Raw genomic sequence first — 20,070 nt, forward strand, 5'->3', positions numbered from 1 at the left:
GGACTACATACATATATATGTAGATCTTGTTTAACACGACCTCCGATCCCAAACCCTGAACTCCTGGCATTATAAGTCGACGCGGGAATTGGGGTGGAGTAGAATGCAGATGCCCGTTGCACTAATTGCTAGACTTTATGCAGATTTAGGTGATCGAAGATCAACTTAAGCACCTCCTTATTACTGTCTGTGACTTATATGGTATATTGCATCGATAACTTTAACAGTCGCTGGTGCTGCTGCTGCAACAATGCTTCTTGGCTGTGTACTGAGTAGTAGGTATGTATCACCAATGATGCGGTTATTACACGTTTCCTTGGATGGGTATCTGGTAGGCTGGCCAAACACCAAGTCCAATGTTGCCTTGATCGTAATTTTAATGCCTTGCAGCTGCTGAGGATGCAGGTTCCCGATGTCGTCCGACAGCGCACAGAGGGAGTGACACGTATGGGACCATCCAATCGGCTCACCCAATGGTTTCATTATATATGTGGGCAGAGTAGGGGAAACTTATATTCTTCAGATTTGGGAGCTTTTGGCATATGTGCTATGGGGATATTCAATATCAGCTTAACTGATAACGGTACTAACTACCTATGATGTGCTCCAGAAGCCAAAACATCTCGTAGCGTTGAATGACGGAAGGTTACGAGCGGAGATAGGTTCTAGCTCACGGGAGAAAGGGATGCTGTTTGCCGTTAATATACCCTTTAGACAGAGAAACTTCCGAGCCGTGATGAGGATCGATACCCGAAGTCTACTTTAATAAAGAGTCCTTCTTCCGTGTGTCTGGTTGGACAAGTAGACAAGCTTCACGGGTATAGTTGCGGATAGATAGATTTGAATCGGCCGAGACCCGGGCAAACCCTCTTTATGTTATGTCTTGGTTCAGACTTACTTAAGAAGCTGTGCCTAACCTACATAAGTTACATATGTATTTGGGCCTTGCTGTGTCCTACCAACGACCACACAAGGTTAATCCAAGCAAGCGACGAGTTCTCCTCGAAGTGTGTTTCTTAGCCTTGCTTACACACACAGCAGAGAACGAGCACACTTACGAGAAGTGTTAAACATGGCATGATGGACAGAGTGCCTAAAATATAATATCTAGAATTGTGTGACTTTGGCACAGCATTCAGTGCCACTCATGAACCTGTATTTCAAGATTGGATTGATTTTCTCGAGAGGGCTCTGTGCCTTGGTCGTCCTACGTATATGAGGATGGCGAGAGATAGCTCGGGGTGGTACATAGGTCTTGTATCTAGGTAGTCATCTAGCCCTACATATGTACATGTAGATATTTTTGTCAGAGTACAGCAGTAGTAGTGTAGGTATGAAGGTATTGTTATGTCATAGGAATCGGTAAATTAGATGGGGGTTGGATATAGGAGGCCAATGGCATCGTCGACGAAAATCTGGGCGGGGTCACAGCATTCGAAGAATGGCATATGCAGAAGGCGGCTGCACGCCTCCAGCCTACCTAGTACCGGGATGCGGGATGCCCAAAGGTGGTACCCGGCACTGCATCAATGCGGGGTGTCATATATATCGCAGACAGAAGAAGTTGTCTTGATAGTGTACCTAGTATTTAATAAAGGGGTATTGGGCAGACATGCATGTCGTGGTAGTAACGATGTAGGTAGAACAGATCTCGTAGATGTTACTGTGATTATCTGGCTCGGCCTGTGCTGGGGAACTGGTGGAATGGCGATTATCAAGAAAATGACTGGTAGCAAGGCGAAGAAGAACTGTCTTGATCCTAGACGATAATCTAGGAAGACATCCTAGTGTATACATAGGTAGGTATGTAGGTATTATGCAACTGAACAAGGTAAATATCTAATTCTCTACTAGTAGACTACTACATATGTAGGTAGGTAGGGTGAGTTCTTTGAAGGCGGGTTGTGATTGACCACGTTGACCGTTACTGGTCTCAAGTGGCCGAACCTGGCATGCTTGAAGAATGGTGTTTGAATCTGAATCAATCGAAAAAGTCTGCCATCAAAACCGTTGAGTACCTACCCACCACACTTATCCACCTCTTAAGAATCTAGTTAATAATATTAATTAGCAGGGAGAGATCAGTCATTCTTCTGAAGCAAGGAACTAAGGCTTGTGAAATGGAAGAATTATAGAATGTAAAACGTCGAATGTTATGATCCCTTGTGAACCGCCCTATCAAAGGGGCTTCACCTGATCGCCGCGCGCTTCACGAGTTGGTGGAGCATGAACTGAGAAGTAGACGCCAGGGGGGAGAGGAACTTTGGAGATGTCAGTTCTGTTGAGGGATCACTCCAACTCCGAAAACGAGAACCTCTAAGGCCTGTTTACTCGGAATCGGCTTTGAAGATCTTATCAAATCAATACCAAGGTCATTAGAACATACAATAGTGCGTGGGAAAGCACACCGCCGTGATTGCCTCAGAGACGACGTCAATTTCCACCATTCCGCCATATTGACAGTCAGACTTGACTTTCACCTGCATTTCACTCGGCCGGCCCAAGTATGCTTGAGGCTCATCGAAATGGCTCAGAGTTTTGCGTCTACAAACGAGAAATGGATAGCGGGAGAAGCCATACAATATCCTCGGTGGCGCGCAGTAGTGCTGGTCGGTATGAGACAAGCCATTCTCAAGTGCGCCAAAGGTGTGTCGATCATCATAGGGAACCATTCCTCTACTGGGCGGAGAGCGTCAACTATTGACGGTTGGATGCGAAAAAATGGCTTCAGACCGCTAAGAGAGGAAAGAAGAAGAAAAAGGAAAGAAAGTCAATACACGCGGCCACATTTTCAATATATAAGTCTCATCCATCGCCACTCCTCAGTCTGAATCTTTCTTGCTCTCAGCATCCCCAGCATCAAAACACCCAAAAAAATAAGCACTCTCTCTTTTACAACATACACACTCGTTTACACAAACTCGTCAACGCTCGCTTCGTTTGAACAGGCAATTCACTCTTTTAACACCAAAATAAAACAACCCAACAACAACCAACCAACCAACCTCAAATCAGTCAAGATGCAGTTCTCCATCGTCGCCACTCTTGCCTTCGCCCTCGGCGTTGTCGCTCGTCCCCAGATCGCTCCTCCTGCCGGCGGTATCCCTCCCGTCCCCGGTGATGTCACTGTCGGCCAGGCCGGCGACACCTGTGGCTCCGACCTCGACCTCAGCTGCTGCAACCAGGTCGACCAGTCCGGCGACGCCATCAACACCGCCAGCGGCCTTCTTGCCGGTCTCCTTGAGGGTGGTCTTGAGGGCGGTTCTCTCGGCTTGTTCGATGGCTGCTCCAAGCTGAACGTTGCTGCTGGTAAGTACCTACCAACCCTCCTATCACTTAAGGAATTATGTCTTCTCGTCACGTTCCTAACATTATCAAACAGTCATTGGTCTCACCGATATCCTCGACAGCCAATGCAGTCAGACCCCGGCCTGCTGCCAGCACTCCGGCATGGAACAGGTAAGATTCCCATCCCATCCATCACCTCCTCTCACCACAGTTTACTAACCCCTTTAACAGGAGGGTCTTGTCAACCTCGGTCTTCCCTGCGTTGCCCTCGGTGGCCTCCTATAAATGCTCAGGCTCGTTTCTATACGACTTGCATAAAGCGGGTGCATAGCATGATGGGGATATGAGATTTTGGGGGCTTGTAATGTTGGGGAGAGTGCCAAATTGTATCGTTTAGCATGCTTTTAGTGTTTTAGTAATTCCAACTTCGGTCGCTCGTTAACATCTTGTCTTCTCTACCGTGATAATTTATCCTATATCCTAGAATATACTCTAGCCCCCTGCTCCTGCACACACCCCCCCCCCCAAACCTCACCCATATCTTTATATGTGAAAGTAGAATCATTGTGACGTGCTTCCTTGCTAACCTCAACCTCTTTCCGCTAATTTCGTCGTCGAAGCGCTGCTTCAACCCTCCACCCTCTCCCTACCCCCCCAGTCATGCATAGCAAATACACTCACAGAGCGTAGAGAGTCCAGCATAAGATAAAGCACGAAAAACGAAAACGAAAACGAAAACGCAACCCATGAAAATATAAAGAAGCCAAATCCGACATATATAAAACACCGAAGAACCAAGCCAAACCAGAGTTGAAATTGTGTATCTTTGCATCTACCAGAAACGAGAAAATCTCCAAAATGGTATCTTGCCCCTAACCCAACGCCCAAGTACCTTTAGGTATATATATAAAAAAAAAAAAAACAAGAAACATCAAACTAGTAAGTAAGTAAGTAACATCATAAAAAAGTTCGCCATAAAGTCATGAGGAACACAAAGCTCCCTTTCGGCACCCCCAGCCCCTCCCTCATCCACACCACACCCACCTCAGCGCCCCTTCGCCGTAACAGCATCAACAGCCAACATCTTCACGCGTCCCACATACAGCTTCATGACATGGCACACCGGGTCCCCCCACACGACATCCCTCAGCTGCTCATCCGTCGCGACCTGGGCCACGACGCCCTCGCCCAGCCGATCCTCGACCGTCTTCGCGCGCCTGATCTTCGCGTTCGCCGCGCCGGACCTCAGCACGACGATCTGCCCCGCGTTGCTGAGCGTGCTGGGCGGGACCCTCCACACGGGGGGCTGGGGCTTCGGTTTCCCAGACCCGGATCCGGGTTTGGAGGTGGAGGAGGGGGAGCGGCTAGAAGAAGAAGAAGAAGAAGACTTCGCGGACGCCTTGGACGTCCGCGAGACGAGCGAGGTGCTGGAGCCGCGCGCCTTGCTGTGTTTCGCGGGCGCGCCGCTTCTCGACAGAGGCGGGGACTGCTGCTGCGTCGTGCTTGTCGACGACGACGCCTTTGGATCGGCCGTTGGGGCGGGCGCGGTGAAGAGCTCGAGGAGGCTTTTGACGTAGGCTTTGTCGGCGCGCGCGACGGGGTCGCCCTCGTTGATGAAGCTGAGGAAGACGGATTTCTTGAGGTCGGGGCGGTGGGGCTTCTGGAGGGGGAGGAGGGAGACGGGGGGCGTGCCGAAGGTGATGCAGTGCACGCGCTTGAAGCAGCCGGTGAGGTTGTTCAGTTCGGAGGATGCGGACGGGGAGGTGGCGAGCATGTGTGCGTAGAGGAGGGAGGCGATGGCGCCGCCGGCGGAGTGGCCCTGGTATATATAGTCAGATAAACGTTGAATGTATTTAAAGCAGGGTAGAAACCAACAGTGATAAGAAGCGAATATGAACACCGCCGGGGGTCTTCTTCCAAGAGATGGCGAAGTCTTGTCGCGACAGGGGATATCATCTTACGCGCAACTGACAAAAAGCCTGCATGACAAAGATTGTTGGGGTCGTCCTAGATTCAGTCAGATATCTATACGGCAGACCCAAATCTCTAACCAAGCTCTCTACTCACAAGGAATCCGGCTGCTGTCGTCGGCGCGGTGTTCAAGTTGACAGACCAGTCCAAGAATGTCGCCGTCCCTCGGATAGCAAAGACGATCGTGTCCATGTGATCCATGGGAACAGACTTGATGCGCATAGCTTTAGTTCCTGTCCTCCAGTCCGCATCTACGTGAGCATCTCGTTCTGCCCCTCTCGGGTGTTCGTACACTCTCTCTGAGTATTGCGCTGCTAGGCAGATGAGAGGGTATGTTGGTATGTGCCTATGGATGTTAGCTTTTTTTTCGTAGTCATATAAGTTATATAGGTATTAAGCACATACAGTCGGAGGGCAGGTAGATTTGGAGATAGCTTCGAGTTTGCATACAACTCCACTTTGGCGAAATAACCCCGAGAGGCAAGCGTTGAAGCCAAGGCACTTGTTTGCCCTTTGCCAGTCTCCTTCGGCGTCGGCTTTCTGCACTTCTTCGCAGTCCCCTTATGCACGACAGCTTGTTGTGGTTGTGGTTGTGGTTGTGGTTGCGGAGTCTCAGGCAGAGCCGAGGGAACTGGAGTATATCCATATGTGAATAAGTCATTTTCGTTTCCAGTGTACTTATCCGTGTCGATCAGCGTCATGACATCGTTGAAGCTGCTGCAGATCTGATCGTACATCGCGGCACTTTGGTTGAGCAGCTGTGTGCCATAGGCGTGCCACCTCGGGAGGCCATCGCCCAGAAACTGATGCGCTATGTTCCCTGGTATTATCTCGTTTGCTAAGTTTACCGCAGAGCCAAGCTTGAGTCTGCTAACGGCACATGGCGTGCTGCCATAGGGATACGGCTGTGCTCCTACCGGATGAGAATTCGGTGGTCCAAGATAGTAATGCTGATTTACTACGATAGGTGGATACGGCGGTTGATCATAGTACTGAGGAGGTGGGCCTGTGATGGGAGGTAATGTATTAGTCCAGACAGGTGATGGTGGTAGTGGTGGTGGCGACGGGAGCATATAGCCAGGACTCTGTCCAGGAGCTGGAGCTTGGTGTGTTCTATCCTGGGGATGCCATGATGGTGGTGGTGGAATTTGTGCTTCTGGTGACACGAGCTGGCTGACTTTGGGAGTCGGAACCTCTGGGGCTTGTTTCTTCTTAGATCGACCGAAGAACCCCATGATGATTTGATATTGGATTGTGATATAGCATATAGATAGGTGCTGAAGAGTCTATGGTATGGCTAAGGGGCTACTAGATAATAGGAAAGCTCATTGATCGGGGTGATATGCTAACAACTCTTACGGACGACTAGCAACGATGTATGATGAAACACAAGAACACGAGAAGAGAGGATGACAATTCGACTCTTCGAGTTGGACGAAGAAAGGGAAGATATTACCAGAGTCCATTGCAATTTTGAGAAAATGTGTGTCACAGTAACAATCGGACCATGATCATAAACCTACAATACAAGCTCCTAAGTTGTCCTAAGCGAATAGAAGCTATCGAGACTGGTGTGCTCTCCAGCGGGTATGCCTTGCCGTTTACAGAACACCGACCTGGATTCATGGCAGTTCTGAGCTATGATTCGTCTGTGGAGAATCACTCAGCCCCAATCATTGCATCAAGGATATTGATCGCGGACCAGTGAGACTAGCCCGGTAGAACAATAGACGAACCACATGCATCAGATAGAGCAGAGAAATAGACTTATGCAGGTAACCTTGCATGTTTGCCATATGAGTGGCCCCCGCAAAGCATGGCGGAACATATCATGATGACTTGCTAGAGAGCCCAGATAGCTCTAGATTGCCCGGCCTTGGTTTTGTTGACATCCATCGATCCTCTTGGAGATGGAAGAAACAGTTTATGATTTATGGGATATTTAGGGCACCATGCATATGCGTAATGCGTGCAGCCGCCGGAGTATGAAGAGTTCCTATTAGTAGTGGAGGATGGAATATAGATGATGTATAAATTAAGAGGCGGCGTGATAATGTTGTTGGCGGATACTGACCCTAGGTATGGTAGTATTGACCTCTGTAAGTGCTATTTTAGTGAGTGACTCAGTTACATGCTACTATGATGCTAGGTAGTAGGTACTATACCTGCTATACTGATAGTCTACTCGGAGTGGTATAAGAGCTTAAGCTCGGGTTGATTCGGACTGGTCGGGCAACAGACCCGTGAACATACTATGTAGTAAGTAGGCACATATGACTCGGTCTGTCGGTGAAAGAAAGGCGTACCTGATAAAGTGGGGGGCTGAGTCTTCATGTTAGCCTCACTTGTATATTTTGACGTATGTACAACTGTTAACTCTTTTCAATAACATAGGAAAATAATATACCCATTCAACTAAATCCAAAGAGTATTCGGTATACAGAATGATCTACCCCTTCGTTACATACCTCGGTAGTTGATAATTCGAATATTACATCATAGCTGGATTGTAGACGGCCTTTTGAGGTCAGTTGTCAAGGATTAGATCCCGACAGGACGGATCAATTGTTGTAGCTGAGTTGTAGCTGAGACCCGAAAGTGCCGAGTAAGTGGGCTAATGTGGACCGTTATTCCTATTTTCTTTGAATTCTTTTAGCTTACCTAGGTAGGTCAAGTCATTCAAGCAGATGTTTGTAGGGGTGAAGATATAAATAATTCATGTGAATACATGCATCAACAATAAATGGGTTTCTGAAGTAACTTGGGTTTAGCACCTTTAACACCTTTAGCACCTTATGTAAAAGTTACCTACCAACGTTGTGCACGTTTGAGAGAATCTTGAAATATGGGTCTTTACTTTAAACATTGAACTTGGCTTAAAACGTAATAGCCTGTTAAAGCCACAGAGCCCCCGTCATTGAACGTCTATTACGCCGTAATGTATTGTACATCGTACTATGTACTGCCTATGCACCTAGCCAAGCCTCACCTCCAATAGTTAGTTAGTGACTGGACCTGCTGGACTCGAAAGCAACCATTGAACCAGTGAGTGAGCTGGCATTGAATGGACAAGGATAACCCTAGTCGCCTAGATCAGGAAGAAACATCTTGGGCATCGGATTTTGGACGGTCATTAATGCGGAAACTCAATTAGATCAAGACCTCTTCATGAGGTTCGACTGTTTTGATACTTTCTTTTATTAACCAATTTTTCCGAGAAATGTCTCTCATGACGCTATGGACTTTGTTAGTTTTTCTTAATTTGAAGCTTTGATCCTTTTTTCACTTGTCACCTTCCTACTTTTCGCTACTTTTCGCGACCGAGTCTTGCTAACCATTAGTTGCAGTGGTCGCGCCTCATAGCAAACACCCGCTTGTCCTCGGGAAGCTCCAGCAAGGATGCTGCTCGGGATCCCATAAGGCGCCGCCAACGGTACGAGAAAGAATATGGTCAACTACTGGTCAGTTTTATAAGCATCTATCTACCTACCTGCCTACTGCTCTGCTCAGGTGATCGATCTATGCCTCGGCATCTACAACCGTATCTGGCCGGATAACTCACACGTGGCTATAGCAAATATGGCGAAATTGTGCAAACCTCTCGAGGGACGAGGACGCTGCCGAGAATCTCGAAATCCGACTCCAGGCCCTCACCAACTTTCTTTCTGACGAGTCTCGCCGACCGCTACCCCATCCCTGCATAGCTTTCTCTGCCACCAAACAGATTTATGTTCCGATTGCCAAAATAGCAACGTCTTCTTATAACGAATGGATCATTAAAGAAGCCGTTCTATTCTTCGCCACCCTCATCGAGAGTGAGGAGGAAGGTTTCGTCGAGAATGAAGCCTTTTCTGCGAGCTTGACTAATCTTCTAGTCCGTATCACTGGCGCCAATAGCATCCGACTTGGGCCGGATACTGAAGTAAAGGTCGTCGAACTCGCCTTCAACATCACCACCAAGATTCGACTCGAACCTGATATCCTTCCCGTCTGGTTCAAGTCCCGCACCGAACCCCGTCCTGACGATGACAAAACTAAGGACCCGAGAGAAAAGTTCGCTGGTAGAACTCAGAAGCAAGATTTCCCTCTCTTTTATTTGTTGATGGACTATATACATCATGAGGGGAAAATCGGCGACTTTGCTCGAACTGGTCTGCTCTACATCATCGAAGCGGCCTCGTCTTCTATCGCTCTTGAGCAATGGATTGTGGAAAGTGACCTTTCGACCCTAATGGCTACTGGACTTGGGGCCTTGTATAGTCAGCTCAGTCGAAAGCTTGTTATCGACCACCCTACAGAATACCTCCCTCCAGTTCTCGCTCTCTCCGATTATGAGCATCCTACATCAACCTTTGAAATTGTTAGCTCCTGTAGTCCAGACTTCCAGTTACACCTGGACACCTTCCTTTCCCATTTATTATTTTGGCAGGACGTTCTGAACCACTGTCGATCAGTGGAAGTCAAGTCAACACTCCTTGAACATTTTCAGGTCATCTTCTTACAGCAGTTATTGTGAGTACAATATCTAATTCTGGGTAACTGTAGACAACGAGCATGCTGACCGTGAATAGGTACCCTTCTCTTTTGGAGTCATCTGATGTCGATGGAGGCTCATCAGTTGCTGTTTTAACTTATCTTCGACGCATACTGGAGACGTTAGACCATCCCGACATGATCAACCTCGTTCTCCATTATCTACTAGCTCTTCCCGATTCGGAATCAGCAGACGCTTTTACTGCCGAGCCGTCTGTGAGCGCTGCAAGAAAACGGAAATCAATGGATCTTGCCAGCATGATGGCTACTAAAGTCGAAACTAGCTACACACCTCTCCTGTTTAATTTAGTCGATTTAATTCACTCAGGTCTGAAGTCTCGAAACCAGCAGACTGTGTGTGTGACGCTTCAACTCGTAGCGGCGATCCTTAAGCGGCACCACCGATATGCGACCACCACGCTGCTTCACACCGAGAGCATTGATAGTGATACTTCGCGTAGGACTATAGGCGCCCACCAGCAAGAGGTCGAATTCCTCACAACTCTAGCCGGGGCTGTTGGAGGACAGGACAACTTCGATGAGGTCTACGATAACATCTTGAAGGATAGCATGGCACGAGTAGAAGGTCATCCGTGCTCTCTCAAGCTTGTAGCACCAAGGCTTTCAACAAACAACCACAAATTGCCCGCTATTCCTGATAGCTTGCCCGGTGCTCCTCGGGATGTACCGCCACATACACTTAGTGCAAATGACCCTCTCTTTAACAGCATTCTAGATCTTCTCGAAACATTCTTTATCAACCCCGTCGAGATGAATTTATCGGCGACAGAGACGATCATTGACCTGACCGTCTGTGGTTACATATCTGTGGAAGGATGGCTCCTCCGTCACCCGAGGGGGTATTCTTACGACGAGGATGCGGATGAATCCGCGTCCTCACCTTTAGATACTTCAGTTCCATCATTTGCCGAATATGAGAAGTTGCAGGCAATTGTTAGATGTCGTCGTCGACCCGCATGGCAAGCATCAACTCTTCCCCGTATACTGAATGTTTTGGAGTCTCTTGCAGACCAGGTTGAGTATTTTCGAGGTTCGGTCCCGAGATTCGACGACCTTTTACAGCAACGTCGTGAGGCCTTCATGACGGCTGACGCCATCGTTCCAAACCCAACGAGCGCCCGACAGCGTTCCACGACGGGGGCCTCCATGCCGGACCAAGCAAGCCAAACCGATTCCCGCGGGACGTCGCCGACGCGGCCTAGTGCACTTGAGGGCTTCGCACAGAGGATATTGTCTGAGCTCGGAACCCCAACTCCACGTGAGCGAAATGATACAATGCGAGGTTCGAGTGCAAGTACAGGGTCCAATTTTCCGGGTGGGTATGGGCTTGCGACTTCGTCGAACTATGACAGTCCGACTAAGGCTGGAGTGGTACGATCCTTTTCACCAGGAAGCCACCATTCCGAACGGGATAGTCCAGTAATCAGTCAACTTACTGCATTCGCGGCGGTTGATCAAGGCATACTTAACCGACAGGTCAATCTACCGCCACAAAAGCTCGAGCCGATTCCACTAGACTTTGAACGAGAAAAGTCCCATGACTCGTCAGAAATGGATGAACAGCAAATTAACAGAAGTAAAGGAGAAGAGCCCGCGGAAGAACAGGATGGTGATAACAATAGTGAAGTTGATAACACGTCTATTGCTCCGACGCCGCCCGAAACTCCCCCTGAAGCCAAGACGGCTTCGGTCTCGCATATTTTAACTAATGTTATTATCTATCAGCAATTCTTGTTAGAATTGGCGAGCTTGATCCAAGTTCGGGCGGGCTTATTCGAAGAAGTCAAGTTTGCTTAGGTTATTGTAAGGTTTGATGATTGATTTACATAACCATCACAAGTGATGGCAATTTTGGTTTGACTTGTCTTTCGGAGAGAGCCTGAAGAATACCCTACTTGCACCATGTATATCGGTAGCAGAACGCTGCGCCTCATTAGAATTGTCGGGGGGGGAGGGGCTGCGAGGGAGAGCAGCACTACATTTGCATTGATATGGCGAGTCGCGATTACACATATAGAAGTCTCGGGGAGTAATTGTATTTGGCTTTGTTCTTCCGAAGTATTTCTTTTTCTTCTTTTCTGTTCTGTGTTCTGTCTCGACTTACTACAACCATGATAGATACCACTTTATCGCATCCTATTTCTTTTGTCCGGGGCAAGTCCCGACCCTTACGTCTTTTACAATTGCCTTGATGTCTTCAAGAGATAGCTACCTACCTAGGCACCTAACCTACATCAATCGTACCAAATTCTCGGTGGGCATGGGTCGCCGAGCTTGGGGGGTTGAGGGGAAACTGCTGATCTTGTAAATAGCCTCCCTAATAGGGGAAGTAAGTATATGTATATGGCAGAAATCGGTTACAAAATAAATTGTTTATACCTCGACATCGTCTCACTGTCAGGCTGCTCCCCCTTTTCTCTTTGTCTGGGACTGCCAACTGACCAGCGCGGAGTAGGAGTCACACTGACTGATCGGGCAGAAATCGTAGGCACCTACCTTAAGTTTCAGAATGTTGGCTGGCGCAGTGTAACGGCATTGTTGATGTTGAACTGTGATTGGGATAAATGGCTAACGGGTTGGGGGGGCAGAGTGAAACCTCATGATGCATGACGCCGTAGGTGCTTGTACATGCAGTGCAGGTCTTCCCGCCCGCAGATGCCAGTTGCCGTAACGGACAATACGTCCCTATCCGATCCTTGCTTGCCGTGTGCTTTTTGCACTTCGTGTGGAAAACGGAGTTGTGACAAAATTTAGAAATTTACCCCACTTTGTTTTGGCTACTTTGGCTCACTTGTAGCCATCGTAGCCAATAGATATATAAGGATTGAGATATCCGCCCCTTTTATGTAGGTAAAGAGATATTCAGTTTATCAATCAATCTAAGCCTATATCCATCCACCTACCATAGAAGGGAGCCTCATACTTACTCACTTCTAACGGGTACACCTAGACACCCCTTGTTGAATGAACCACCTGATTTTACTTGCTGTTGCCTACCTACCTTCAAGCCAACACTCACCGAACAGCCTCGTTGCCTACACCTCCCCTATACCTAGTTACAATGTCCTCCGGCAACAGAGCCGCTGACCAACAACAACAGCAGCAACAGCCCTTATCATCGTCGCCACCGCCCTCCTCTGCCCAAAAGGGGAGTGCAGAAGCTGTGCCGCCCCAGTTCACAATCGCCAAGACCTTCCCTCCGCGCGGCGGCATGCAGCAGTACAGACTAGATAAATCGCATAAGTTTACGTGTGGGCGCTGCCAGAAGGACAAGACGGCGAAGTTGGTGGTGGTGCGGGAGGGGTGGTGGGAGCAGCTGTGGTGTAATGGGTGCTATGGGGAGGTTTTGGCGAAGGGTTGAATGGGCACTACCTAGGTAGGTAGGTAGGTACTGCGTAGGTTGGCTCTGGTGCTGAGGTGAGAAGGGGCGATATCCTTACTTTTTTGGGCGAGTTTTGTCCAGTATGCATGTAAAGTATCTATCTAGCCTCTAGGAAATTGGTACAAAAGGAGAAGAGAGATGCCATACAAAGAACGAGATGACTGTCCGTTGGCTTCATCAGTCCTTGTACATAGCAAGATAGACAGCTGACAAAATGAAATAAATAAATAAGCCAGCTACGTGAACCCTACATGCGTGTCACAATATAGTATGCAATACTCCTAGTAGCGATGAGACTTTCCCGAACGGTTTTTACATTCCACCCTAAAGCATTTGATGGCTCCTAATAAGTAGTATGTATGTGGGAGATGAAAATTCAGCGGGAGAGTTGACGCTGGCCAATCAGCGTTGAGTGAACTTCCGTTTTAGTCAAGTGGCCTGGTTGGCCTACACTACGACAGAGGCGCCTGAACGCTGGGTGTAATGCTTGTTTTGGTTTCATTAAGTCGCGTCGCTATTGGGGTAAATATGCGAAGGAGGGATATGAGGTGTATAAATAGTATAATTCTTTCTAATTAGTTGTTGGAATGCAGAAATCTTGAGTTACGAGCGAACTACTGGGTACGGGATGCCACGACCGGGCCAAGTAGAAAAGGGGCGCTATGGTGGGGCCGATTAAACAGCAAACCCCCCCCGAACCTTGACGGATGACGGACTAAAAATGGATGCTGTGATACGTGAGATGGTAATGGTGAGCCGCACGTATATCTAGAGTTATGCTTGCTCGCTGCCTAGGTGGTGTATAGAATAATACTACTTTTAGTCACCTACTGAGATGCGTCATTGTATGCCGTAAAATCAACCTTCAAGTTGAACAGCGCTCTACTCGCATAAATTCACAAATGAAAGTAGTTTTAATGAGCTTCTAATGAGTGGTGAGGTATGTACATAAAAATGAGAAGCACATGCATCAGCTATCAATGCAAACGCAAACTTTGCACCCAAGATCTCATTCCAGCTTTCCTTCTTCACCTTGCTCATTTGCCCTTTTTCTCAGTGGTCCCTAGCCGCTCAATCTTCTCCAGCGCCTGGCTCGCCTCATCCCAAGACTTATCTCCGTCACAAAGCGCACTTCTCAGATACGCCAGCGTCATCCTCTGGACCAGTCCCACCCGCTCCGGGCTCTCATCCGTCGTCTCCACGGCATCCCAGCCTGATATGCCACCAAGAATGTGCCCGGAACCTTTAACCCACAGCAAGTCTTTCGGTCCCGGGGACAGGTGGTAGCAGTCCGCATGCCAGTCCGCGCCGCGCGTCGTCAGGTGCGGGCTCACATCCTCGGTGCCACAGACGACCAAGGCGGGCGTGTGCATGGAGCTGAAATCGGGCCCGTAGAAGGGAACCATGGCGTGTCCCATGTCGGAGAGGTCCGAGCCGGCGTTGCCTGTGCCGGTCAGTATTACGCCGGCCTTGATGCGCCTCTCGAACGACTCCGTCACCGAGCCATCGCGGGGGTCGGTGTTAGTGGCACCCAGCAGCATGGACGCCGTCCACGCGCCAAGCGAGTGCCCCGCGACAGCCACTCTCGTGCGGTCCAGCCGTCCCTGCAGCCCCGGGACGGCGGCCTCGATGGCGTCGAGCTGGTCGAGGATGCGGACCATGTCCTGCGCGCGGTCTTTCCAGAAGTACGTGTTGTCCTCCGGCGCCTCGAGTCTAAGAGACATGGAGGACAGGTGCGTGGGCTGGATTACGACGAAGCCATGGGCGGCCCAAAACTCGGCGAGCGGCGTGTAGCCTTCGAGGGAGTTGAGGTTGTTGCTGCGGCCTTGGCCGTGGGAGAGGAGGATGATGGGGAGGGAGGCGCCGGTGGATGGCGCTGATACTTTGATGTCGAGGTTGACGGGACGGGATGGGTAGGGGAGGACGATGGGGCTGAATGTTAAGACGGGGGTGGGGGGGTTGACGGGGATGTGCGCGGCGTCCCCGATGAGGGCGTGGTCGTGAGAGCGCATGGCTGTGGGAGAGAATTAAGTTGGTGAAATTATAGTAAATATCTATTACAGTAGCTACTTAATACTGTTGATGCCTGGCTCGAGTGCAACTGATTCTCTCGCAATCCTTTGATACCTACTGGAATTGGGACATTATATACACATACTATATACACGACTTCAAAGGCAGAAATACCATCAAATACGGCCTTATTAATGGACTTAAGAATCGTGGTTTACATTTTATTACCGAATTGTTGGAAACTTGACCCTGGAGATTATTCTAACCTAACGGTTTGGCCGCTCGGAGTCTTACTTGGGTGCTGTTTTCCGAGCTAGTCCGATCAATGTCATAAAATCCGTATAGTCCTAACTCAGTGTCGAATCGGAGACTTGCTGATTGATGGGAATATACCCTAGGCTAGTTGCCTACCTAAAATAGACTTCAATGATTGATTTACCACAGTCAACACGATAGAACATTGAAACGAGATGGATTGGCAGAATCAAGATCAGTGCATTCGAAATATTTCCCCCAAGGTTTAGCCTTTAGCAGTTAACTGTACCTGGAAATAGTAACTCGAAGGTAACTTTGTATTGTATCATACAATACATTCAAAGATACATACTATGTAGTTGATACAGCTCTCCAAGTGTTTTTAACAACAAAGCAATTGTTCCATCAGACTCCCTCTAACAACAATGCTGTTCTGCGCCTTCTAGGTTCTGCTTCGTGACAAGTACTTAATATCAGGTGTTATATAGGCAGCTTGGGTAGTATATTAATGAAACTCGTAGTAATTGAGCAATGAGCACATACAAAATACTAGATGAGAGTTTCTGAAATTCTGAACAACTAAGTCTTGTTTATGTGTTTGTATGAAAAAATAGTGAGCTACCCTAGGTAGAGAAATAGGGGGGAGGGGCACAACCGGTAAGTGGGTCTCGATTACCTAGGTAGATAAACCGAGTTTCCTCCGACACCTGTTGCCAGCTGCCAACTGCCAGCTGAAAGTTAATGTGTCCCAAGCTCCAAAGCTGCATGTGCTTCTTTCCTTTTTGATTCTTGGCCTTTCTTCTTTTAACAACATTGAATCAATTCACCTTCCTACACCTTCATTTTCCAGTCTCGTACTTGGATGCTCACCTCACAAGGACACTAACTCGGTCTGTTTAACAAAAGAAAATAAAGATTGCCATTCTTCCAATGGCAACCGAGGATGCTAGGTACAGGCAGTCCAGCCAATATCGGCTGTGGTCTTTCACGCCTGCTCACCTCGCCAGTCTCCGAGAAACCACCAATTCTCTCGCACAAACCCAGATTTCTAATCGCCTTCGTTCCTCAGACACACCTGTCGACCCATTGCCAAACTTCTTGACCCCAGCCGAGGAATACCAAATTTTGAACCACTTTACCCTCGAGCTCCTACGCGCTGCACCCTACTGTCATCTGCCAACCGACATACAAGCCACCGCTGCCACCTTTTTACGACGCTTCTATGTCACCAACAGTGTTATGACCTACCCGCCACAGGAACTTATCAAGACATGTCTATTCTTCGGCTGCAAGGCGGAAGGCTCCTTCATACGAGTGCAAAAGATTGCCGACATATTCCCAAACACGACGGGCGAGATGATTCTTGCGGCCGAATACGTGCTTTGCCAGGGCATACGTTTCGCATTCGATGTGCGACATCCATTCCGTGCCTTAGAAGGATCCATCATGGAATTGAGAAGACTAGGCGATTTTGACGATGACAGGATAAACAGAGCACATAAGAGAACAAGAGACATCTTAAAGTTCAGCCCATTGGTTACAGATGTCTACTTCCATTATACACCGAGCCAGATCATGTACGCAGCTATGGCTATAGCCGACGAAGAGTTGGTGCAATGCATGCTGCGAGAAGCGTTCACTGGCCAAGGCGAAGTTGCCAGGGAAAAGATATGGGGTGTGATAGAAGGCTGCAAGGCCATGCTAGAAAAAGAACCGCCGGAGAAGATGAATACATATTGGACAGACGTAAGTACACCTCGATACAAGATCATAACAATTTACCCGCTGACCCCGTGAGAATAGGCCGAGAGCACCAAGGCCATCAAAGTTATTAGGAGGAAGCTCACCAAGTGTCGAGACCCAGATAGGGTCGACCTGGTTGCACTGCAGAAATCACGAAGAGAGCAGGCAACCCATAAGCCCAAGGCTAAAGCAGGTCTTCAAGCAGACGAGAAGGTATTTGGAAATAGCAACAACGAAGAACGCGAGTCTAAGAGACGAAAGGTTGCTTCGAATGGAGAAGATATTTTCGGACCACCCCTTTGACGATGAACGCGAGCCTCCTTCCTACCGACGATCCATTGTCCTATTATTTTATTTTGCAAATCGTTCGGCAATTCCGACCCCGTCCGAGACCCAGAAACCCCGACACCGTTTTACGATTATACGATACCGTACCGATTTCGGGTCCTGAAGTTCGCTTATAGCACGTAATAAACTACCATGGCCCCCAGGAAACGACGTTTGCTGATGATGTACCACAGCACGTATAACTATCAGGTAACTGTGCTGATCGGGGTAGGACGATTATCATATGACGAGAAAAAGATCATTGACGCGAATCTGGTTTCGCAATCCGAATGACGAAAGATTATGGCCATGAATTGAAATACGCATTACATATTTCTCCATTCCACAGAAACACAGCACGAGTTTCTCTATTAATCGTTAAATTTGCTAATAACAGCTTTCCCAAATCTCCCTTAGGTACCTATATACCAGGCTATGCCTCCGCCTTGAAATCAGCGAGCTTCTTCTCCGGAATTTCTTGTTCCTCTAGGATCACATCAGCTGGAATACGATCTGGCGTAGAGTTGACTAGGGCTAGCATAGGCCCTAGAGCTGCTGCCATGAGACCAAATGTTACACAACTAGATATGTATGTTAGCGTGGTGGTCGACCATTTGTTGAAGGAAATTGAGATTACGTACAATCCGATCATGGGGCTAGTTTTTATTTGGGTGTTCATGCCGTATGAGATGGCTTGGCCAACCGCCTCGAGACATCTAAAAGCAGCGCCGTTGCGAACATTTGCTTGTGCATCTGTAGCAAATGAGGACAGAAGCCAGTACATGTACGACTGCGAGAGTGGACCGGTGGTTTGGACGAAGAAGTATGGCAAGAAAGAGGAAGCGTAGAGGGGTTCGTCCCAGTCGATTTTCCCGGGATTCGTGGTGTTGAATCTTGCTTGCATCACGATTGACCAGATGTACACACCCGTGTTAACAACGACGACAGTAAATAGACCAACTTGCGCTCTACGGCGTTGGCTAAGGGATTTCATGTCGAGGATGAATCCGAGGCCGAAGCAACCGATGCTGTGTTCATGATTAAAATCGGCTTTTAAAAAGGCAAATGCCGAAAGGGGAAATACTTACATGCAGAAAAATGGCGAGATGAGCGATGACAGGGCACGAGAACGAACAGAGAAGTATGTTGCCAAGTATGTGGACCAAGTACCGCTATATCATCGGTTAGCTCAGAATTGCAATGAGTAAGAATCTGGGCTGCCGAGCACTCACCTATAGAAGAAGGACCAAACTGCCCAAAGCGCCGAAAGCAGGATGAGCTTTGATGACATGGTAAACTTGATGAGTTTCGTCTCCTGCTTAAATGTGAGCTTCTCCGAGACGAGAATGCGTGTCCCGTCGGATCGGACGACGTGCTCAAGAGGTGATATAAGAAAGGCGAATGGTAACCTGATTGAATTAGCATGCCGTCAAGTTTAAGTACGCTTCGTTACTACTCACGCCAAACTCTCGATAATTAAAAATGCGACATAAGTGTCAGGCGTGACACCGCCAGTGACGCCCTTGACATGATTTTTAGACAAGCTTAGTGGAAGATGTCAGTTAGCATTTTGAACTTCTTGTTCAAGGGGCTTTCTGGTCGAAAAACTCACTTGATAGCACCTCCAACTAGCTGTCCAAGATTTCGGGCGACAATCCATAGGGCGAGATACTTGCCACGGGAATTCGCCGGTGCGAGTGACATAATGGATCCAGACTCGGCAACATACCAACATCCGCTACCTATGCCCGTAACGAAGCCACCGAAGATGAGATACTGCCAGAGATTTCTCTATTAGTCATATTCGAAGATTATACAAGTTCTGATCAAAAATTGCCTACCCATTGATTACCAAACTTGCTGTTGCAGTAATAAGACGAGCCGCGGATAGGGAACGACATGGCGCCAATGACCAGCGCCCACTTTGTGCCCAACTTGTTCACGAGCGGGCCGCCGAATAAACAGACTGTAGCGAGCATAGCGTAGTTGATTGCGGTACTGTCCAGTTGAAGTTAGCTATTAGCTCTCCCTTCAGTCTTCACGGGCTCCTTTATGCAACGATGAAGTGATGAAACGGCAAAACGTACGCTATGTTGGAAGTCTGAGGAGTCGCCAAACCACCACCGCCGAGGCCTGCAATAGCATCTGCCATAGCCGGCCCACAGAAAGCCTGCACACTCAGTAGCAGCATCTGCGTCAAGCTGTGTTGGTAGATTTGCTTCCATCGCGGAACATCTTTTCTGTATGCGCCCATGTCAACCCTTTCGTCGGCGTTGGTAGTCGGGTTCATTGGAAGTGAGCCTTGGCCCCGAAGGGCATTATCGTTCCCACCCGCATGAGTATTAGGGGGTGCCGCGTCGAAATTCGACATGATGTTGATGTTGTGTAGGCAAACTACTACCCCTTCAGCTATAATTGTCTGGGCCAAGTTAGGAATGCTGAAGTTGAAAAAGTCTCCATGGGCTTGCACGCGAATCCCTTCGAGATATATACATCCCCAGGCATCGCGAACCTTAATGCCAAGGAGCTATACTTCC

The 20,070-nt window shown here is 48.4% G+C and overlaps 7 protein-coding genes across 7 annotated transcripts; 4 read left to right on the plus strand and 3 right to left on the minus strand.

Annotated features, from left to right (window-relative positions):
* Positions 1-3,020: 3,020 nt before the first annotated feature.
* GGS25DRAFT_521899 (uncharacterized protein) lies at positions 3,021-3,573 on the plus strand (the record flags this gene model as incomplete). The annotated part of the gene is made up of 3 exons (XM_049264133.1): positions 3,021-3,309; positions 3,383-3,459; positions 3,520-3,573. 3 exons carry the CDS (start codon positions 3,021-3,023, stop codon positions 3,571-3,573), a joined length of 420 nt encoding a protein of 139 aa, XP_049116873.1.
* Positions 3,574-3,746: 173 nt separating this feature from the next.
* On the minus strand, positions 3,747-6,799 carry GGS25DRAFT_491412 (alpha/beta-hydrolase). The gene is made up of 4 exons (XM_049261089.1): positions 5,665-6,799; positions 5,356-5,605; positions 5,164-5,295; positions 3,747-5,107 (listed from the first exon to the last, which is right to left on the minus strand). The coding sequence occupies exons 1-4, from the start codon at positions 6,492-6,494 to the stop codon at positions 4,334-4,336; spliced, it is 1,986 nt and encodes a 661-aa protein (XP_049116874.1). The 5' UTR covers positions 6,495-6,799; the 3' UTR covers positions 3,747-4,333.
* A 1,404-nt stretch (positions 6,800-8,203) lies between these two features.
* Positions 8,204-12,197, plus strand: GGS25DRAFT_491414 (Retinoic acid induced 16-like protein-domain-containing protein). The gene is made up of 4 exons (XM_049261090.1): positions 8,204-8,505; positions 8,607-8,720; positions 8,834-9,771; positions 9,831-12,197. The coding sequence occupies exons 1-4, from the start codon at positions 8,497-8,499 to the stop codon at positions 11,608-11,610; spliced, it is 2,841 nt and encodes a 946-aa protein (XP_049116875.1). The 5' UTR covers positions 8,204-8,496; the 3' UTR covers positions 11,611-12,197.
* A 406-nt stretch (positions 12,198-12,603) lies between these two features.
* On the plus strand, positions 12,604-13,516 carry GGS25DRAFT_491417 (uncharacterized protein). Its single transcript, XM_049261091.1, has one exon. The coding sequence runs from the start codon at positions 12,875-12,877 to the stop codon at positions 13,172-13,174; it is 300 nt and encodes a 99-aa protein (XP_049116876.1). The 5' UTR covers positions 12,604-12,874; the 3' UTR covers positions 13,175-13,516.
* A 531-nt stretch (positions 13,517-14,047) lies between these two features.
* GGS25DRAFT_491418 (alpha/beta-hydrolase) lies at positions 14,048-15,498 on the minus strand. Its single transcript, XM_049261092.1, has one exon. The coding sequence runs from the start codon at positions 15,205-15,207 to the stop codon at positions 14,233-14,235; it is 975 nt and encodes a 324-aa protein (XP_049116877.1). The 5' UTR covers positions 15,208-15,498; the 3' UTR covers positions 14,048-14,232.
* An 895-nt stretch (positions 15,499-16,393) lies between these two features.
* On the plus strand, positions 16,394-17,509 carry GGS25DRAFT_521904 (cyclin-like protein; the record flags this gene model as incomplete). The annotated part of the gene is made up of 2 exons (XM_049264134.1): positions 16,394-17,209; positions 17,267-17,509. 2 exons carry the CDS (start codon positions 16,394-16,396, stop codon positions 17,507-17,509), a joined length of 1,059 nt encoding a protein of 352 aa, XP_049116878.1.
* Positions 17,510-17,966: 457 nt separating this feature from the next.
* GGS25DRAFT_521905 (MFS general substrate transporter) lies at positions 17,967-19,904 on the minus strand (the record flags this gene model as incomplete). Its single annotated transcript, XM_049264135.1, has 8 exons — positions 17,967-18,114; positions 18,175-18,561; positions 18,622-18,705; positions 18,766-18,942; positions 18,994-19,077; positions 19,146-19,309; positions 19,375-19,531; positions 19,621-19,904. 8 exons carry the CDS (start codon positions 19,902-19,904, stop codon positions 17,967-17,969), a joined length of 1,485 nt encoding a protein of 494 aa, XP_049116879.1.
* Between the last annotated feature and the right edge of the window lie 166 nt (positions 19,905-20,070).

The sequence above is a fragment of the Hypoxylon fragiforme genome (genome assembly GCF_022984875.1).
Source record: "Hypoxylon fragiforme strain CBS 206.31 chromosome Unknown GGS25scaffold_5, whole genome shotgun sequence".
Lineage (NCBI taxonomy): Eukaryota > Fungi > Ascomycota > Sordariomycetes > Xylariales > Hypoxylaceae > Hypoxylon > Hypoxylon fragiforme.